This window comes from Apis florea, unplaced genomic scaffold, assembly GCF_048593485.1.
Source record: "Apis florea isolate Af1SG1 unplaced genomic scaffold, ASM4859348v1 contig_2190_pilon, whole genome shotgun sequence".
NCBI lineage: Eukaryota > Metazoa > Arthropoda > Insecta > Hymenoptera > Apidae > Apis > Apis florea.
The window spans coordinates 1,371,314-1,391,535 of NW_028256541.1; the positions used below are offsets into that span (position 1 = coordinate 1,371,314).

Below are 20,222 nucleotides of genomic sequence, written 5' to 3' on the forward strand. Positions count from 1 at the left end.
TTAGAAAAGATATCATAATGTATCTATTTTAAAAGTTATTATGTATTCAATAATATCAACTTTATTGTACAAAACACAAATTACACAAATAATAAGTAAAAATTTAGATTTCTATACTTTTACTTAAATAATGTTTATCTAAATCTTTATTCATTTTTATATTTTACTAAATTTTCTCCAATTTATTTTTCTGAATTTTTATAATTTAATTTTTTATAATAAAATAAAATTAAAATAATTTATCGAATTAATTAAATAATATGATGAAAGAAATAATTTTTTTACTTTCATTTATATATTATTTAATAACTTGCAAAAATCTTTAGAAACGAATTTCGAAATCTTAAATTATATATTCCAATCACATAATTTTTAATATACAAATTTAAAAACCATGTTTGGTCTCTCGTATAAATAAAAGTGAAGAGAATATAACAAATCCAATATAAAGTCATTCGAACAGAGACGTGTTCAGCGTACCGAATGTTCTCAAGAAATGAAATTTCATTGAATTTTTTTGTCTGTTCCGTCTAAACTCATTAAACGAAAATTTAATTCTCTGATCAAATAATACTTTATATATTGAAATCTAATTTTAAACTATATTTATCAAAAACAAATTAGTCATAAAAATTAGAATTGCTCAACTCATTCTTTTAAATGATTTCAAATATTTGTTTGTACAATTGTAGCAAAATTTTTATCAACTTTTCTTATTCAATCAATAATATATGTATGTATATATACATAACTATTTCGTTTTATTATAATTTTATTATATTGTATTTTAATTATAATCGTTATTTTATCATAAATATTACATACACAATATATATATTTAAATGTGCATTACAAATAGATCTTTATTAATTTATTAAAAATAAATTCATACAAATTCAAACTTTACTTATGGAACATAAAGAAAACAAAGAGAACAATTTCAAGAAAGAATTCTTCTCAAAGAATTATCATTTTGCATCTATTTTGGCAAAGATTAGATAATTTATAAAAAATATTTTGAAATGTAGTATATATTATAAAGAAATATAATTCTCACTTTAAAATATACAAAATAATGAAATATTAATATACAAAATATATAAAATAATGGTAAATATCTAGACAATCTTGTTTCCTTTAGATATACAAGTATTCATAGGACTTTGAAGAGTCAATTTGAAGAATTTATAGATCAAAATAAAATTGATATGTAAAAATATTGCTTGAAGTTTATTTATTATGTATCTCTATTATATCACTCTATCTTTATTTCACTTTATTTAATATAAATTTATTGTTAATACATTGTTATTAAATGATTTATATTAATACATTTAATGAATTTTTTATATTAAATGAATAAACCTTAAACAATTTTTATATATATATTTTTGTCATCTTTTGTTCTTTTGTTCTTGTTTTAATCTCTAGAATTTAGAAAAAGATATTCTACGAATATTTAATAAAAACATTTTATATCTATTTTTATATGTATAGATTTGCAAAAATTTTTGTGCAATATTTCATAAAATGTACATATTTACATAAAGTATAAACAAGAATTCAATAAAATTTATAGAGTTTATATTACAATAAATATGACTTTAGCATATTTATATATTTTCTACATTGGATCATGTCTACATTGTACATATGTTTCATTATATATATATACACGTAACACATTCATTTCGTTTTCAAATTACATTTATATTTTGATAGTTTTCTATTTTGTTTTTTAAAACAGATATCTAAAAAGTTCTTTTGATATAAAATTTCATTAAATTCTTATATTTCCATTCAATCTCAATTTTTAATAAAAAAATTTTCTAGAAAAATATTGTTTTCATGCTGCCTTTTTATAACTTAATATTTTTTTGTTATTAAAATTCTTTTATTACACAATATTTTATGATAAAAATTTCTTTTTTTAATTAATTTAAAAAAGTAGAAATATATACACTTAAATTTTTATATTACAAAAAAACTTATTGTTATTTTATTATTTTATTACTTTTTTTTTATTCAAAATGTGTATATCTATTTAATGCTACTCTACAATTTTCATAATTGATTTCTTTAAGAACTTTTTTTTCTTGTTTATCACGTTCATATTTAAACAAGACATTCCCAAATTTTTCAAAAAATTAATATTTATTAATTCCACAAATTTACATAAATAATTAAATATTAAATTATATCTCATTAAAAAACTAAAAAATAGTTATTTTAATTTAACAAAAAAATCCAATTATAAACCTTATATTTCAAAAAATAAGAAATATTTTGTAAATCGATATAATTTTAAAATGCCTTATATATATATGTAGAGAAAGAGAGAGAGAGAGAGAGAGAGAGAGAGAGAGAGAGAGATGAATCGACAAAACTTAATCGATAACTTAATCGATAACCTAAAATGATTTCAGACAACTTTTTCCTTTGCAAAAATTTTTATTTTTATTAACACGTTATTAACGAAATACATTGACCAATTATAGAACGCTTGTCATATACACAAAAATATTTGAGAACCTTCAAATCATCGAGTTATATTGAGAATTCAAGACATATATATTCAACATTATCAGTATACTACTATATATTCTATAGCTAATATTTTTCGACAATCTTTCGTTAATAACTCATTGACAAAGCTGTGAAGCAAAAATATTTTTCAAAAGTTGTTTGAAATTATCTAAGATCGATTGATCTCTAGAACACCCTATATATCTCGTATGTCCCCCGTTAAATCTATCCCTATATATACATCTATCAGGATCAGCCGGCAATTAATTCCACACGCATATTTCATCCGCGTGCGCGTGTACACATTTACACAAGGATTACCGCCATGTCCACTGTCTCGAATTCTTCGACAAGCAACAATTTTTTCCAAAGAGGATTGGCGAACGTTTATACGCTCGAAATTGTCGCGAGAAACGAGCGAGAAGTTTTAATTGCTCCGCTTACGAGCGCACCAATTGAATCGTCTTTGTGCGACGATATTGTTTAAACACACACCTTCGAAAGGTTTGATGCTTACGACTCGTTGTGCAAAAGTGCAGAGACAAAACGGTGTATCGATACAATGCGGTTCCCCGTTTCATTGTCCCGAACGTGCAAACACATTGTTAAATTTCTTTACTTTTTTTTTTTTTGGTTTTTCATATTTTTTCTTTCCTTCTCTTTTCTTTTTTTAGATTTTTTTTTGTGTTGTTGTTTGCAATTTAATTCAACATTCGAATGGAAAATTTTACTACGGTGAATAGAGCGGAAAAAGTTTATAAATGGAGCGCGTAAATTTAACGTTCACCGATTAAATGAAAGTGTTCGTTTGGTCGGTTTTTTTTTTTTCAGAGGAATCGACAGGAAATTGTGTGAATTAATCGCTCGAATTCGAATGACAAATAATGCAAAAGGATTCGTGTAATGTTTTTTTTTATTAAATTTAATTAAAAGAGGGAAGACAAGATATTTCAATTTTGCAACAAAATGAATGGTTCAAAATGAAATAAAGATATTTTATCGTTTGATTTTGACTATTCTTGTTTATTTCTCTTTTTTTTCTTTTATTTATTTTTTTTAAAGTCATATTTTTTGAATCTTTCATTATAAAGTAAAATTTTATATAATTTATCATATAAAACATTAATACTTTAAATTGCAATTATAATATATCAAAATATGTAAAGTATATAAGATTAATTAATTTTACACATTAATATTATGCAAATATCATTTATCTACTCGTTAAATTAATTTTCATCTTTCCAATATAATTTTAAAAATTATTTATCTCCTTTTTATTATTAAACATCATACAACAAATAATTTCAAACATCTCTTATCGTTATAATTCTTAAAAATTATTTAATCATCTTCTTCTTTCTAGCAATTTTGTATTTTAGAAAAGAAATTATTTATTTTCTATTCACGAAAACAAGCAATTTATGTCAAATTCATTCAAAAGTATCATTTTTCTCAGTTATTAAATATATGCTTTTTTTAAAACAATTAACATTTTAAATATTATTTTTTCAATATCATCAAGTTCAAAGATATTTATAATTAAACACGTAACCAACATACACACATTTATTTATCATAATATACTATAGATATATATATATTTACTCTATTTACATAAATATGATCAAAAAGAAAATAATTTAGAACAATCTAACAAAAACAATTGAATACAAACTCATTTTTTTTTTTTCGTTTTAATGAAAACGCATATACACGTATATATTTACAAATTGTACTCACATAATCAACCTTGAACCGATACATTCGTACACGATATAAATTTCACACGCGCGTCTCATATTTCTTGCGGCCTACATAATATTACAACGCCTTTGTTCCCCTTCGGTGAACGCTATATTTCCGTAAGCGTAACATATCCATCTTACTAATAGCGCTATGGTCAGACTGCACGTAATTCGAGGTAGTCACCAACGGTTCCCCCCGTGGTATATATATATATATAGGTTCTCCTATGTGCATCGGTCGTATATGGCTCCGTGTACATAATGCGGTATATCCACGTTGAATGGATCCGAACAGGCAGGGCATAGGTAGCAGCATCGAGTGTGATACCGAAACTACATAACCTATCCAAGCCGGCTGACTTGGCCGACAATCGGTATTTAGGAGGCCGCTTATCTCAGCCAGTCTTAGCTGATCTAATGTCTCCTGGCGAATTTGGTTTAGCACGTAAACGCAATAACGTATACGGAGTCTTGGGAAATGTTGGGTAGATTTAGAACGAAGCAGAAGCGAAGCAAAGAGTAGAAGTAGATTTAGAAAAGTAAGAGCGAGAAGGGAGAAAGGAAGAAAAACATTGAAGGGGTAAGGAGGTAAGGGGAAAATGGAAAAGGGTGGAGAGAAAGTCGTGAGGGAAATAGGGGTGAGAGTGGTGATCGTGAAAATGTTGGAAGAAATTTGGGGCAAGGATGATAATACGGAAAGAGAAATAGGACAGACGGAGAGGAGGAGAGTAATATCATAGAAAGGATGAAGAATCAAGGAAAGGGTTAAAAAGGATAAGATTTATTGGAGAGAAAAATATGAAAGGATTATTGTTAAAATATGCTGTGTAGCTTTATGTCAATTTTATTGGAAAATTTTTAATATTAGAAATCTTTTTATTTATTGAAATCAGAAAAAAGTTGAATGTTCTGCCTGGATATTCAAAAATGAATATAAAACATTATAAACATAGTTGTTAAAATAAAATTAGGAAAATACTGTTATAATGAAAAATATATAATAAATAATATGTATAAATATAAATAAAAATGAAAGAGAAACGAAAAAAACAAGAAAAATAAAAGACTTTATTTTGTTAGGAAATGAGAATAGAAAAAATAAAAAATAATAAAAAAATAGAGCTCATAAAAGATTAAAAATAATTTAAAAAATTACAAATAATAAAATAGAAATTAATGAGATGAAAAATAAACAATTTAAAAATAAAAGATTGTACAAACAAAAAATTAATAAAAAGAACAGAAATATATTTAATAGTAAAATGTTAAAAAATGTAAATATTATCACAATAACAAAAATAATTAAATAATAGAAACTATAAATATATAATAACAATGAAATTACATAAATATAATAGATATAAAAAGAAATGATATTGAACGAAAGAAATAATCAAAAATGAAGAAAAATACAATATACCAACAAAAACAAATAACAAAAAAATATTATAAGAATCAGAAGTTGCAGAAAACTTGTATTTGGATTCATTTTTTATAGAAAATAATATAAAATGATTACATAAAGTTTTTATTTATCTAAAATCTTAAAATTTTATAAATTATTGCAATGACCTTTTTCCAAAAAATTATTTCACAAAACATTGTACAATAAACAGGGGGAAATAAAGAGAAGAAAACACAAAAAAAGACAATGGGCAATAAAGAAACTGAAATGAAACTAGAAACGATCTCTTCGCTGTAAGATAATCATGCATTCGTGAACCATGTTAAAGATTTCCAACCGTGACCACGAGTTTCGCGAAACGACTGCAAATATTTAGGATAATTATCCTCATTAACATTGCTCGAGCTTATCTAAGGAACGAACACGAGCTTTAAGCCGCACAGAGCAAGAACGGCAAGATCGTATCTCCGCCAGTCATTCAGAATAGGTCGCTAGAAATTCTAGAATTAGCATAATTATCGTTACGATAAAACTGGTCGCTTACTTATCGACGAAAAAGTCACAAAATGTTAGAAATAGTGCGCATCCATTATGTGATTGTTATTAAAAATTTTTATTAAAATGTTGAAACCAATTAACGCATCAAATATGAATAATAAAGAAATTTTTATGTGCTATGGCTAATTTTAATGTGCTGTGATAAATAGAAAATATTTTATTTCAAGCGCTAATTTTACATTTGAGAATAATGAAAAATGTTTATATGAATATATATTCTATTTCATGCTATTTATGAGAATTTTACAACAGAACATTTTTCAAAATAATCCGAGAACGAATCAACTTGAATAAATAATTCTTGAAATAATAGTTCAAAAGGAATAAAATCTACGAATACGCTATAATAATTGAAAATTAAACAATTTTCAAATATATTTATCATATATGTAAACAACATATATCTATAAGACAAATTTATAATTAAATATAAAGTAATCAATTTTAGATACCATTCCAGAATACATGCTTTAAAATATACGAAAAATGTTAGAACATCGATTAATTCCTGAGGTGATTTTCCTTTGCAAAAACTTATTAACGAATTATTAACAAAAAACATTGGCCAATCACGGAGTGCATAATTTAGTCAAGCGGCTAAAGTGCATTTCAACAATATAATATTTTTTCCATTCTATTTTATAATATATATTTTTATGATATGGAATAGTAACAAAGCGAATGTAACACGTTAAATATCTCAAAATACTATATAATAGCACAAATTTTAAATATACTATGAAAGACAAATTTAAAGAATTATTAAAAACAAATGAAGTGGTAAATATTATATATTTCTTTTCAATTGCATGTGTAAGAACTGCAAATTTCTAATAATCTATGAATCATATTAGATTCGTTGAATTTTAAGAAACGCTGAATTAGGATGCATAATTATTTCCAGAAATATTCATAAACTGAATTAAATTTATAATAAGCTAAAAAAGAAGCTTAGAATTTAATTTACAAATGTAATTATAAATTTATTTATATGTTATTAAATTAAAATAACTTTTTTTTTAAATAAAATAATTTTTTCAAATATCAATTTTTAAAAATTTTGTAATTATTTCTATATCTTATAATAAAATGAATCGAAAAACTTTACGAAAAAAATAAACATTATAAAATTCGTTTAATAGAAAAATAAAAAGGAACTGTAATTATTAAAATAAAATTTTTAACATTTTAAATTATTTAAAATATATTATTTATTAATAAGAATAACAATTAAAATAAACTTTTATAAAAAATATATAAATAATTCTTTATTTTTATAGAATATGCAATTTTAAATTTTTTAAATTTTTCCTGAATATTTAATGATTTATACTAACTTTGTCAAAAATGTTTTTTTTTTATTTTCTAATATTCTTCGAAATAAACGATTGCTATATCTTTTAAATAATTCACATTCACAAATATTATTATGCCCAGAGGATGATATAATCGCGTTTAATACCGGGGGCGATAGTCTTCGTCGTTTTCGCGATTGGAACATAGTCTACCCTTATGTGCTGTTTCTATTCCCTGGTGATGAAAGCTTCTCGATGTGAATTGTGTCTACGTGAATCGTGAGCCGAATATTATCTTATATTGAATATCGCGATATTCAATATAGTTGATAGAAAGAGACTTTTTTTTTATTGATAATTGTTTGATTAAATACGATCATTTCATTTATTTAATAAAAGAATGATATAAAATGATTAAATATATTTCAGAAAATGATTCAAAGTTCCATTTAATAAGATTTCAAATATTTGTGATAGAAAATTTTTAATTATTCAATCTAATGAATTGTCAAAGTCTCAATAAAAACTTAGAGATGAAAAAGAATTATATTAATAAAATTTCGTAATAATGAAATAATGTGTTTTATTAATAATAAAGTTTTCAAGAGTTTATTTCTTTAAAAATATAAAACAAACGATAAAGAAAAAAATCTTTCATTTTTTTATATGATAATGATTACAATATACCATTTTTATTATGAATTAAGATAATTTAAAAATTTTTTTTATTTTGAATTAATAGAATTTAAAAGAACTTTATAATAAAGAAATTAGTAATGTTTATTATGAAATCAAAATATATTTAGTTTATAATTTTTATTAAAAAATGATAAAACCTAGAAAGTCCGGATCAAAAAATAATCGAATATCAATATAGACTGTGAACACGAAACGTTACTTTGTGATATGCCATGACGCATTTTTGCCAATCAAAAAAAGGTCAGGGATATATAATGGATTCGATCTATCATATGTCGATTTTTCGTTATCGTATCAAAGAAATGACACGATATCTAAAACTAATTTAGATAAAAGGTATTGCATTGCTCTGCTGTTCATAGAAAAAAATTAATATATTATTTCTCATGTATCAATTTTTCAAATATGAAAATAAATTTTTTCTTTTATATTTTGTAATAATTTATCCAAAAAAAAAATAATAATAAACGTAGAAAAATTTCATTCTTTATAAATTATTAAATACAAAAGAATTAAAAAAAATTAGAATAATTTAAAAACTTTTAAATCCTCACTAATGTTCTCATTAAATTATCCCATGTAATGCTGTAATGATGTATAAAATTATGAATATACATTATATTATTAACTCATTATACAATACAAGGATATGTGACAAATATAGAATAATGAAATTATATGATATAAATATAATAAATAAATATTGATATCCAAATAATCATTCCTTCCAAAGACGTTTTGAATGGAATAATGTAAAATGTCAAATTGTCCCAATAATCAATCATAAAATTTTTTTCCATTATTTGAATTCCAGACGGCAAGTTTCATCTTCTACCAACCGGTGAACTTCTGATCCACAGTTTGGAATTCAGCGATCAAATACACCGTTACAGGTGTCGAACGATGCATCGTCTCACGAGGCAGGTGGTCATGAGTTCCATGGCCAACGTAAGGATAGCAGGTAATGATTTCCACTTTGGCCAATTTTTCTCATCTCAATTCCGAGAATTGGCGAGATTTTTTCCAATTACCCTCGCACGTTAATCGACCAATAAAATCGGACAACTTTTTTTTGCAGATCACAGAGGGGTGATGCCACCGGTGATACTTGAAAATTCTGGAGTTGTTCATGTCGCTCAAGATGAATCAACGTCATTAGTGTGCGTGGCGCAGGCTTGCCCTACTCCCGAATATCGGTGAGTATTTTTATCCAAGAAGATTAATTATTTTAGGCTTTAAATTATCTTTTTCCCATTTTTTATTTTAAATAATTAAAAATTATTGAATTATTGAATATTAATTAATATTTTAAATGAGGAATTTGTATCAAAAGGAAAAATTTGTTTTTTAATTATTGGTGCAAAGAAATTTTTATTATTTAATTTTAATTATTTTATTATTTAAAATATTAGAAGCAGATCTAAAATTCAAAAGTTGGTAGGAATTGGAATAAAAATTTATCGATGAAATAATTCTTTGTATGAAAATATTTTAATTAGTGTTTTTAAGATTAAAGCAAAATTAAAAAAAATTTTTTTTCAATTTCTCTAAAGATGATAAATATGAATACATCTTTCTCTCATTGTAGAAAGATTTTCAAATATTTTGTATTTTAAATCCAATATCAACTAAATGTAATTTCTAAATGCAATATTAATTAAAAATTTAAAATCATTCTTGTTTATTTATTATATCGAAATATTTTCCTTTTGTTATATTATTAACTTATAATGATAATGTTAGTATAGATTTATTTCGATTATATATTTCGATAAACTTTTAATAAAAGAACTCTCTGTAGCAACAAAAACTTTTTTTAAATTCTTGGATTATATTTATTATTTCATATTGAAAAGCTTTATATTGCAAAATCATTAGCACATCAACAATGCATAAACCTTGTAATAGAATTCCAAACAAGAAATTCAAATTAATCAAAAATTAAAGTCGATATATAATAATTATAATACGGTACTGTGGAAACAGTTTTGAGAGAGCACGATAAAATAGAAAAATTAAAGTATACAATATTTTCATAATATAATTATCATGTAACATAATTTAATAAACAATTCTCATGATTATTTCCATCATTTGTTTTTCTTTTTATATATTTCCGATATTTTATATTTCTCTAATTTATTCCAGATTTCACTTAATTACGATTTCAAATATAAATTAATCTCGCGTTAAAGTTAACTATATCTATATTTTTATCTTATGAATGATTAACTTGGTGGTAAATATAAATTAAACCGTTCAATTTACGTCTAAATAATCATGGGAATAATTATACATAATTGAAAATCAATATCTCTTTACTTGTCAATAAATTTAATGTTATTATTACAAACGATGTAAACAAATTTAATGGCATAATTGCGGGGCATGGATCGTTACAAGTTGAAAGCGACGGAAACGGAAACACGAATCTCCTGTAAATTGAATGTTTATCGAGAAATATAACTTTTGCTATCAATACGATTGTCGTTTCAATGGAAGATTACAATAGAAATTTATTTTTAATCTGCAAATAGATGATTGAATAAAAATAGATGGTCGCAGAAAAATATGATTTTAAAATGAATTTAAGAAGAAGAATTAAAATTTTATTTAAAAAATTGATTATTGAATTGGTTAAATAAATTTTGCAAATTTTATTAAAATTTAACGAAATTGAGCAATATTGATTTTTTTAATCTTCTAAGATTAAATTTAAAAAATAGGATCTTTTCTTAAAAAGTTATCTCTTTATTTATTATCAGTTTCAATGATTTAGAAATATTATTAAATATTGTTTTTTTTTTCTAACAAAATACAAGACAATTTTTTAATTATTCGCAAGAAACTTTCGATATTATATTGTTAATTTCTGCACCATATAGTTAATAGATAAAATAAAATATTTTGATATATAAAAAAATTAAAAAAGAATATAATAGAAAGAATATAAAGAATATAACTATATACGAAAGTAATTCTCTATTTTTAAAGTTATTTTCTTATGAAAATTAGAAAATGTGATTTCAACTCTTCTCTTGAGATTTCCAATTAAATTATACGCGATGTACTAGTGGTATAATTAGAAAGAAAATTATATTACAAAAATAAAATGAAAACGTAGAATAGTAAATAGTATTTTTTAAAAGCTTGTTTTTGAATTAAACTAATTTGACAACATATAACAATAGAATAAAATCAAAATTTAATTTGACACAAATTAACCTTTTAGAAGATCGACAAATGAGATATAAATTGAATTTGCGAAATTACACACAAAAAGAACTTATTATATTATATTATATATTGTTAACAGAAGAGACAGATTGATTGCATATAGAAGTACGTTAAGTAATCATTAATAAAATTACTATCTTGAATGAGCTATCACGAAAATGTATACAAAGTATTTCAAAAATGTTCATTCGAAATTAATCGATTAGCTAGAAATTCCTGAAAGTTATATTAATAATCCTTGATTTTAAATAATATTTTTAATATATAAAAAGAATTTTAACAATTTATTTCTCACGTAATTGCATTTTTAAATAATAAAGATTTTATGTTTTTACAATTTAGTTGAACTAATATAAATGTTAAATAAATATTTTAAAATTTGTTTCTTAAAGTATTCCAATTATAGATACATTGCAATAAGATTATAGATTATATCTACAATCAACTTCGACAATTAACCTGGTTAATTGATTAATATGAAAAATATTAGAAAAATATTAAAATAATTCAATTATTATTACATTCATACATATTATAAATCATATTTAATTATTTAATCAAGTCGAATATCATTTTATTAAATATATAATATATAATAATTATATTTTGCTTATATAATCTATTAAAAATTAAAAATTAGTTTATTAGCCTCGATTTTCTCTTCTCATAATTTATATATATATATTATAATAGTAAAACACTAATATACAGTTATTCGTATAAAGTTTCGAAGTAAACAAAAAATTTTCAACCTGAAAAAACAAGAATTTTCGGATCTATACTTATACATAACATATTGTATTATACAATATCATAAAAATTTCATAACTGAATCATCTTCTTTAAATCACTCTCCATCTTAAACAATGATAATAGAAAAGGAATAATTTAACATAATTTAATAATTTAATTGTATAATAATAATCAATAAAACATTGTTATATACATGGATACTATCTATGCAACAAACACAAAAATGAACTAAATTTATAAATAATATTTTTTTCGATCCCAAAAAGAAAATCCTCCTATGTCAAAAAAGATAACAAGAAAGAAACACGAAAAAGAGCATAAAAATCCCCAAAAAATTGTGACATGTGTTTCTTAGTCATCTCAAAAAGGAGATCGAAATAAGAACGAATGAAAAGGGGGTCAGAATCAAAGAAATATTCGAAGTGGAAGATAAGTAAAAAAATAAGATTTTGGAATAAAAACACTCGAAGAAAACCTCGTGAGCAATCGAAAACTCTTCGTGTCTTCGAGGAATCTTGTTTCTAACATTTTCTTCTCTCAATTTCTGGATCTCGAAATTTCTGGATCTTTTTCTTCTCGACAGGACTACAAGCAGATACGAGAGAAACATCTGGAGGGATATATCGATACAAGTGCCAAGATGTTTTTGGACATGCTTGAACGTGCTTCTACTAATCCATTCGAACGAAATAACTTAAGCTAGGGATCGTAGTGGCCATGTAATTTAGACTCGAGTGTAAATTTATGAATGGGATCGATGGTGAGATTTGTGGTCGAAGTTTTACTTTAAGGAAAAGTAAGATAAGAACGGGTATATTTCTTATGATAATGAAAGAGCATAATGAAAGAGAAGATGAAAAAATATTTGGACAGCGTTAAAAGTTTTAAGTGGTTCTTATACAATCGTAAAATGAAAGTTTCTTTAAAAATTAGCTATTTAAAATTAGCTGTTAAGGAAAAAAAAAATTTTTTCGAAAGTGTCGATGGAAGATCATTTAGAAAAATAATACAATTTTTATCTCTCGTAAATTTTGGAGATAATTAAAATAAAATTAGAAAATATTGTATGTATAAATAAAAAAGGGAAAAGTTTGTTTATAATTTACATAAAATTTTTTTAAAAAGTTGAGTAAAAAAATGTAACTTGAATTATATTATATATATAATAAGTATTCATTGTTTTATTTTACAATGGTAATTTAATAATTTGAATGTAAAATACAATGCATAATATAAATATAATTGAATATATACGAATCAAACTTTATATTATGTTATATGTTATAGAAAAAAAAAAACTCTCTATAAAATCAAGATAAACACCCATATTTTTGTATCATTTAAAATTTTCTTTCGTTGTTTTTCTATCAAATAGAATTTTGAATTTGTGTTCTTTCAGAATTTTCTCAGAATAAACTTAAACTAATACCAATTATAGTGTATTAAATATAAAATATAAAAGAGTATCTATACAAAATGAATCATTTAATATGATCTTTTCGAATAATTCATAAATTATTTGTTATATAAAAAATTATTTCAATAAAAGTTATATATAGAAAGAAACATAATTTGATGTTATTTTTATTGTATATAGATAAAGAAAGCTCAATTTTGTTTCTTTAAATACAATTATATTTTTTAATAATCAGTACAATGTTAATCGATTAAACTATTCATTTATAGCAGAAAATTATTAAGTTTAAGTTTATTTTAACTTAAATCTTTCTAAATTTATGAAAAATATTTGCTTTTCATATGGTAACTTTTATCGTTAAATTTAAATATAATTTTTTACTATAAATGGCTTAATAATCACTTATTACATTATTAGTGTATTAAAAAATACATAATTTCATTTAAAGAAACAAAGTTAATCTTCACATATCTCTAAACTAATAATATCAAATTAATATATCTCTATATACCATCAAACTTTTACATAAAATAATTTTTCATATAATATATATAATTTACATAATATTTGAAGAAATCACGATTACACGATTCATTGTGTAAATAAATTTCTTAAAATGTTCGCATACTACAGCTCGTCATTTTGATCAATCCATTTTACAAATTACCACAAATTGTTTCTGTGTTTATAATTGTCTGAAACGTGACGTAAGTAATCAATCGAAACTAGGAACACGTAATTTCACACAACAAACAAACTCCAATTTACCAGTCTAATTTAGTCACAGTATGTTGTATACAAATCGAAATGTTGTACATATTTACCATCTGAAAACTGATCACGCACAATGCAATTTACATTCTTCGAAAAGGGAAAGTCCTTCGAGAAAGTAATTCGAATACAGCACAACAAAAAAGTTTTCGACTCGCGCTATCTTAACACCCGGAGAAGAAACGAAAAACTGATCTACTCGACGAGTTTCAACGCTAACTTCTTACCCTCTCATCCTCCTCGATAACTTTCCCCGCGACTAGGGACTAAAATTCCCCAAGGAAACCAAGATTGTTACATACCTTGAGATCCAAGATACGAAAAACTTCGTTTTTTGGATAAACCAAGAAGAAAAGGAGGGAATCAAGAGAAATCGAAGAGAAGGAAGGGAAGAGGGTTAAAAAAAAGTTCTTGGAAAGGAAGAGATCTCTGAGAGATTCGGTTTGAGCATGTCTCGATCGAAAACTGTCAAGAAGTTGGAGAAAGAAAGCGAGGAATCTGTGGGATAAATGCTCGCGACTCGATGTTCTCGTTTCTAGGTCGTCGTGCCCGAAAGCCAGTAAAATTAAAGCTCATCCCCTTCCACCACCCATCCCTTTGCCTGATTCGCTTTGCCTTTCGATGAAAAATTATTCCTGGCCGTAAGGGAGGGGGGCAAGTTTCAAATGGAAAACGGAGGAGCATTAACTTGCAATGCATGCAAACCGTGTTAACCTCGAAAAATCGACGCGCGATATTTGAAAAAAATTTTTCCCCCACGAAGGAAAATCGACAGAAGAGTATGGAACGGTGCCAGAATCTATTTTGTCAGCTAACAAAGGATTTTTGGACGAGTTTGGGGAATTTTGAACGGAGGAACGTGAACGGGGATAGAGTTTGGCCAATTGTACGTTATATCGCAAAGAGATTTCAATTTCAGGTTCGGTTAATGCAATTGGATGATATATTATGTTGGCCGAGTGGGCGGAATGACGTTAAATTAATTAGGATTACGGAAGGAAATTTATCGCAGTTGAATTTTCGGGATTGTTTGTTGGTTTCGTAATTTATGGGTATTTTTAATTGGTGCTTGAGAATAGTCTGAAGTGGTGTGTAAATTAGAGATGTTACATGGATGCAGAATGTTTCAAAATTGGGCGAGCAAAAAGTAGATGGAAAAAAATTAAAAGTTTTTTCGACTTTTTCCCTTTTTATTTATCAAGACAAATCACAATTTTTAAACCTCAATTATTAAAATTTAATAATTATCAATATTGATATTCATTTTTTTTTTTTTTAAATAAGATCTCAAATTCATGATCCTATAATTCATTGAAAGATTTCACAAGGAAAAGATAATTGAGTGAATAATATACGTATTTTACAAACTTACTTTACTTCAAATTTCACAATATTTAACAAGGAAAATCGATTAACGAAAATATAATTCAAAATAAATTTGGCGAGTCGTAGCTATAAACAGAAAGTGTTTTCAAGTTTTACAGCCTCTAAATCTTTCTCGAACGAATTTAATATCCCTTTTGGATTATTACACACGAGTGAAATATTCTTTACGCATAACCATATAATATTTACGATCCGATCGATGATTTTCAGATGGTATGCACAAACCGGTTCCGAGCCGATGCTGGTACTTTCTGGACCAAGGACCAGATTACTCGGATCTGTCTTGGCCCTCGAAGCTGTCACGTTAGAGGATAACGGTATTTATCGTTGTTCCGCATCGAATCCTGGTGGCGAAGCTAGTGCGGAGATTCGGTAACTAATATAAATGAGAAATCACTTATAGTTGAGCCATTCGGAAAAAAAAAAACTGAACAATCTAACTAATGATTTACTTTTTTCATCATTGGATATTTGTTACATTAAATGCATCGAGATGTAAGATGAAATTTTTTTCTTTCCAGAAATTAAGTTATTGGCGTCAATGGATTTGATCAGTTTACGTTTTGTGTGGCTCAAAATTTAAAATTTGATTACTCGTATATAAATTAAATAACTACTTAAAGCTCGTTCAGAAGAAACATTACTATTAAACAATCTATATATTTCACGTAATTGTTCGAATATTCATGAACGATGTATTATTTTATAAACAATATCTCTAATCATATCTTTGATATTGATATTTTTGCGATTTATAAAGTATATTTGTTTTTATATTTTACGGAAAAAGAAACGAAAAAATGTTAAATTATTGTGGAAACGAAGCTTATCGATATGGAAGCAGTTTTTTTAAAAAATTAAACTTGAATGCTTTGAATTTAGAAATTTTATAAGTATATTTGAAAATGATTTCGAAATTTTTAAAAAGTTGACTTAAAAATAGAAAGAAAAGATAATTTTCTTCTAATTTTATGTATATGTCGTATTTGTACATTTCTTCATTTATTACAAAAAGTATTGCTTCTTATTTTATTTTCCATTATATATAGACTATCTACAAATAATATATGCAGATTGTTTGCGAATATGTGTTGACAATTGTCTCTCAGTTTTTATAAAAAAGAACAATTTAATTAAAAAATTCACAATCTTCAAATACTTAAATTCATGATTTATCCATATTCAAGAACTTTCCTAATCCCTTTTCAGAGAGATCTTCCTTCTAATATTACGCACTAATACACATAATAGTTTCGATTTCAACATGTAAAAAAAAATAATCTTAATGGATATTCAAATAAAATAGAAAATTTAATGAATGATTCTAAAGAATAAAATACAAATGTTAATACGCAAAAATGTTTTTAGTACAAACTAAATTGCTTATAGTTTAAAAAATAAGTATCTAAATATAGTCTCTAGAATCATTTCTTAAATTTCTTTTTTATTTCGTTCAAAAATCTTTTATAATATAACGAAATTTTAATGTTTTATTAATTAATCTCATTAAGACACTATTAATAAAAGACTTTAAATATAATTATCCTAAACATTATACTCGTAATATATTGTACCATTAATTCTGAAAGGATTTTCACTAAATTTCAATTTTTCCCCCTAGAAGAGAAGTAATTAGAAGTGCAGAAACTAGAAAAATGTTTTCCAGGCTCATCGTAACGGCTCCATTGCATGTCGAAGTGACGCCTCCGCTGCTAAGCGTCCACTTAGGAGGTAATGCCGAATTTAGATGCGAAGTCAGCACGCATCCACAAGCTGGACCACATTTTATTACCTGGTACAAAGATGGTCGACAGCTACCAGGCACAGGCAGACAATCAGAATTATTGAAGCTGAACGGTATCAACAGGGAAGATCGTGGAATGTATCAATGTATCGTCAGACGGTCGGAAGGTGATACTGCACAGGCTTCTGCAGAACTACAATTGGGCGGTATGTACGAAATGTATATATATATATTTTTTTTATCATTAATAAGATATGATGGAATCATTCGTCGAATATGTAAAATATTAAAAAAAAGGTAATTTTGGAGTTGTTAAATTTGCAATTGTTAAAGAAAATAAGAATACAAAGTAATGAAATGCTTTTCTTTTAGATATGATAAATTATTTTAAATATAAAAAATGGAAATTGAAGAATTTGAAAATTTATGATTAAAGAATTTTAATAGTTAATTCTTTATAGTTTCGTCCATTTTTTTGTAATAAAAACAATGGTTTCCTACATAAATACTCACTCAAAAAACAAAAATAATCATACCATTGAAATCTTTTTTTGTTTTCATTTCGAAAAGTCATTTGTTGAAATATAAGAATTCGAAATTAAGAAAATGTAAGAGAGATTTTAAATATGCTTATGAAGTGCATAGATATTTAGAAATTCGTGTGTGTTTCGAAATGGCAAAAAAAAAGTCAGATCTGACTCCAAACGTTTTATCTGTTTGGAGGAGTCAATGATGAAATGCAAACAAAATATCCAAGTGCAATAAAAATGAAGATAATAAATGATTAAAAATTCCTTTTTTTAGAACTATATCTCAGAAATTGTATCAAAATAAATCGAAAAATATTTTAAAGCTCAAAGTTTCTAATGATCTTAATTGATTGAAATTACTGTTTTTAGAGCTAAAATAGTTTGAACTTTTTCTTTTTCTTTTTTAATAAGATTTAATCGTATATTAACATAAAATTCGTGATAGATATCATCTCTGGAAAAATATTACAATGATTTCAAAATGATATCTTGAAGATTTTATTTTGAACTTTTATTTTTAATACATTCAATCATTATTTAATTGATCTGATTCACGTTTATAATATAATTAAGCAAAGAATTTAAATTCCGTAAAAATCGATCTTCAAATCGCAGTGTTAAATATCATCGTAATTTTTTTTTGCAATTTGTATGCTGTCTATATTGTTGTCTATGTTCGATTTGTAGATCATTTCTCAAACTATTTTACATTTATTTGTATACAACAAAATTTTATTCATGCATAATCTTGATTTCTAATTGTTAATAATTAAAAAACAAAGCTAAAAAATTTTTTTATTGTTCATTTTCGTTTTCTTTTAGCATGAAAAATTATCCCTTCTTCAATTTATAAAAAAAACCAAACACATTGTATATTTATTCCAAACTTGCAAAATACAAATATATATTTACATAAAAATTTGCAGTTTAATTATAAAAATTGATTGACAATTTTTTGATCTCTTGATTTCACGCTCAATTTTTTTCTTATTATTTTATATTATTAATTTTCTAATAAATTATTTTCCTTTCATTTTCAACGCTTCCAACATATCTTTGAAATGTGTATAGTAAATGATATTTGAATAAAAAGTAATTCGAGAGTTGATTGCTCTCTGCATGATTTCCGTGCGCGAAACCGCGTAAATGCACAAGAGCGCGCACAGACACGATATTTCCATTCGATTCGATTCGCTCGATCTCAATTACTAAATTCCACATACTCGACTTCATTTCGACTTGAACTGCACAAAGGAAAATTACATGGAAAGTTGCGGTACAGTTTCGATCAGAATTGCAGATGAGAGGGTTTTCAATAGATCTATGCATACGTATAAAATCACTTTTCGTAAAACCATCCACCTTCGTCGTGTACGAAGCAAATTGGGTCATCCTCAAAGATTCATTTTCTACATTTCGAAACTTTATAACTTCCGTGAAAATTCATCGAAATAGACAGAAATTTTTTTCGTTTATCACGCGGAAAAAAATTTATAAATGGAATTATATGATGTTTAAAGTTCATAATTCTATTACATTTTTATTGCAAATTTAAGTTAAACAAATACGATTTTTCATTCTCAAGAATAATTAAAATATTAATTTTTAACCAGTTTGTTTAACAAATTAATAATCTGATTTTCATTAGTTTTTATTTTAAAATTTAAATAAATTATTTAAGCTTAATCGTTTTCAACCGATACATAAATAATTGAAAATATTAATCAAATGTTGTTACATCGAATAATTTCAAACTCTACAAACTCTTAACTGTTAATTAACTTTAATTAATCATTACTCAAGCTTATTAAGTATTTGAAATGAGTTGAAATTAATTAAGAAATCGATCTTTAAGATTTCTTGTTATCCAATTAATGTACTTAATTATTTACTTATCTTAAATATTTCAAGTTCAATGAAAAAAATAAGTTAATATTTATTCATACGATATCCAGGAATTCAACTAAAACTTTTCCAAACTTTTCCAAATTTGAATCGACTTTAATTACTAACTTGTAGAATCAATGTAAATAATTTTTCAGTAATATCCAAGTTTTTAATATACATCTGTGTTACACATATTAATCAATTTACCTTCATTATACAATTTATATAATCAAAAATCATCGTATATTATTTTATAAGAAAATTTA

The 20,222-nt window shown here is 24.8% G+C and overlaps 1 protein-coding gene across 1 annotated transcript in view; it reads left to right on the forward strand.

Moving 5' to 3' along the window:
- The window catches only part of Dscam2 (Down syndrome cell adhesion molecule 2), a 183,340-nt gene that overhangs the window by 129,277 nt on the left and 33,841 nt on the right, over positions 1 to 20,222 (forward strand). Inside the window, exons 4-7 of the mRNA XM_012495693.2 lie at positions 9,046 to 9,192; positions 9,310 to 9,427; positions 16,006 to 16,167; positions 17,462 to 17,745. Of these exons, the coding sequence (XP_012351147.1) occupies positions 9,046 to 9,192; positions 9,310 to 9,427; positions 16,006 to 16,167; positions 17,462 to 17,745 (711 nt within the window). The remainder of the gene's footprint in view (positions 1 to 9,045; positions 9,193 to 9,309; positions 9,428 to 16,005; positions 16,168 to 17,461; positions 17,746 to 20,222) is intronic.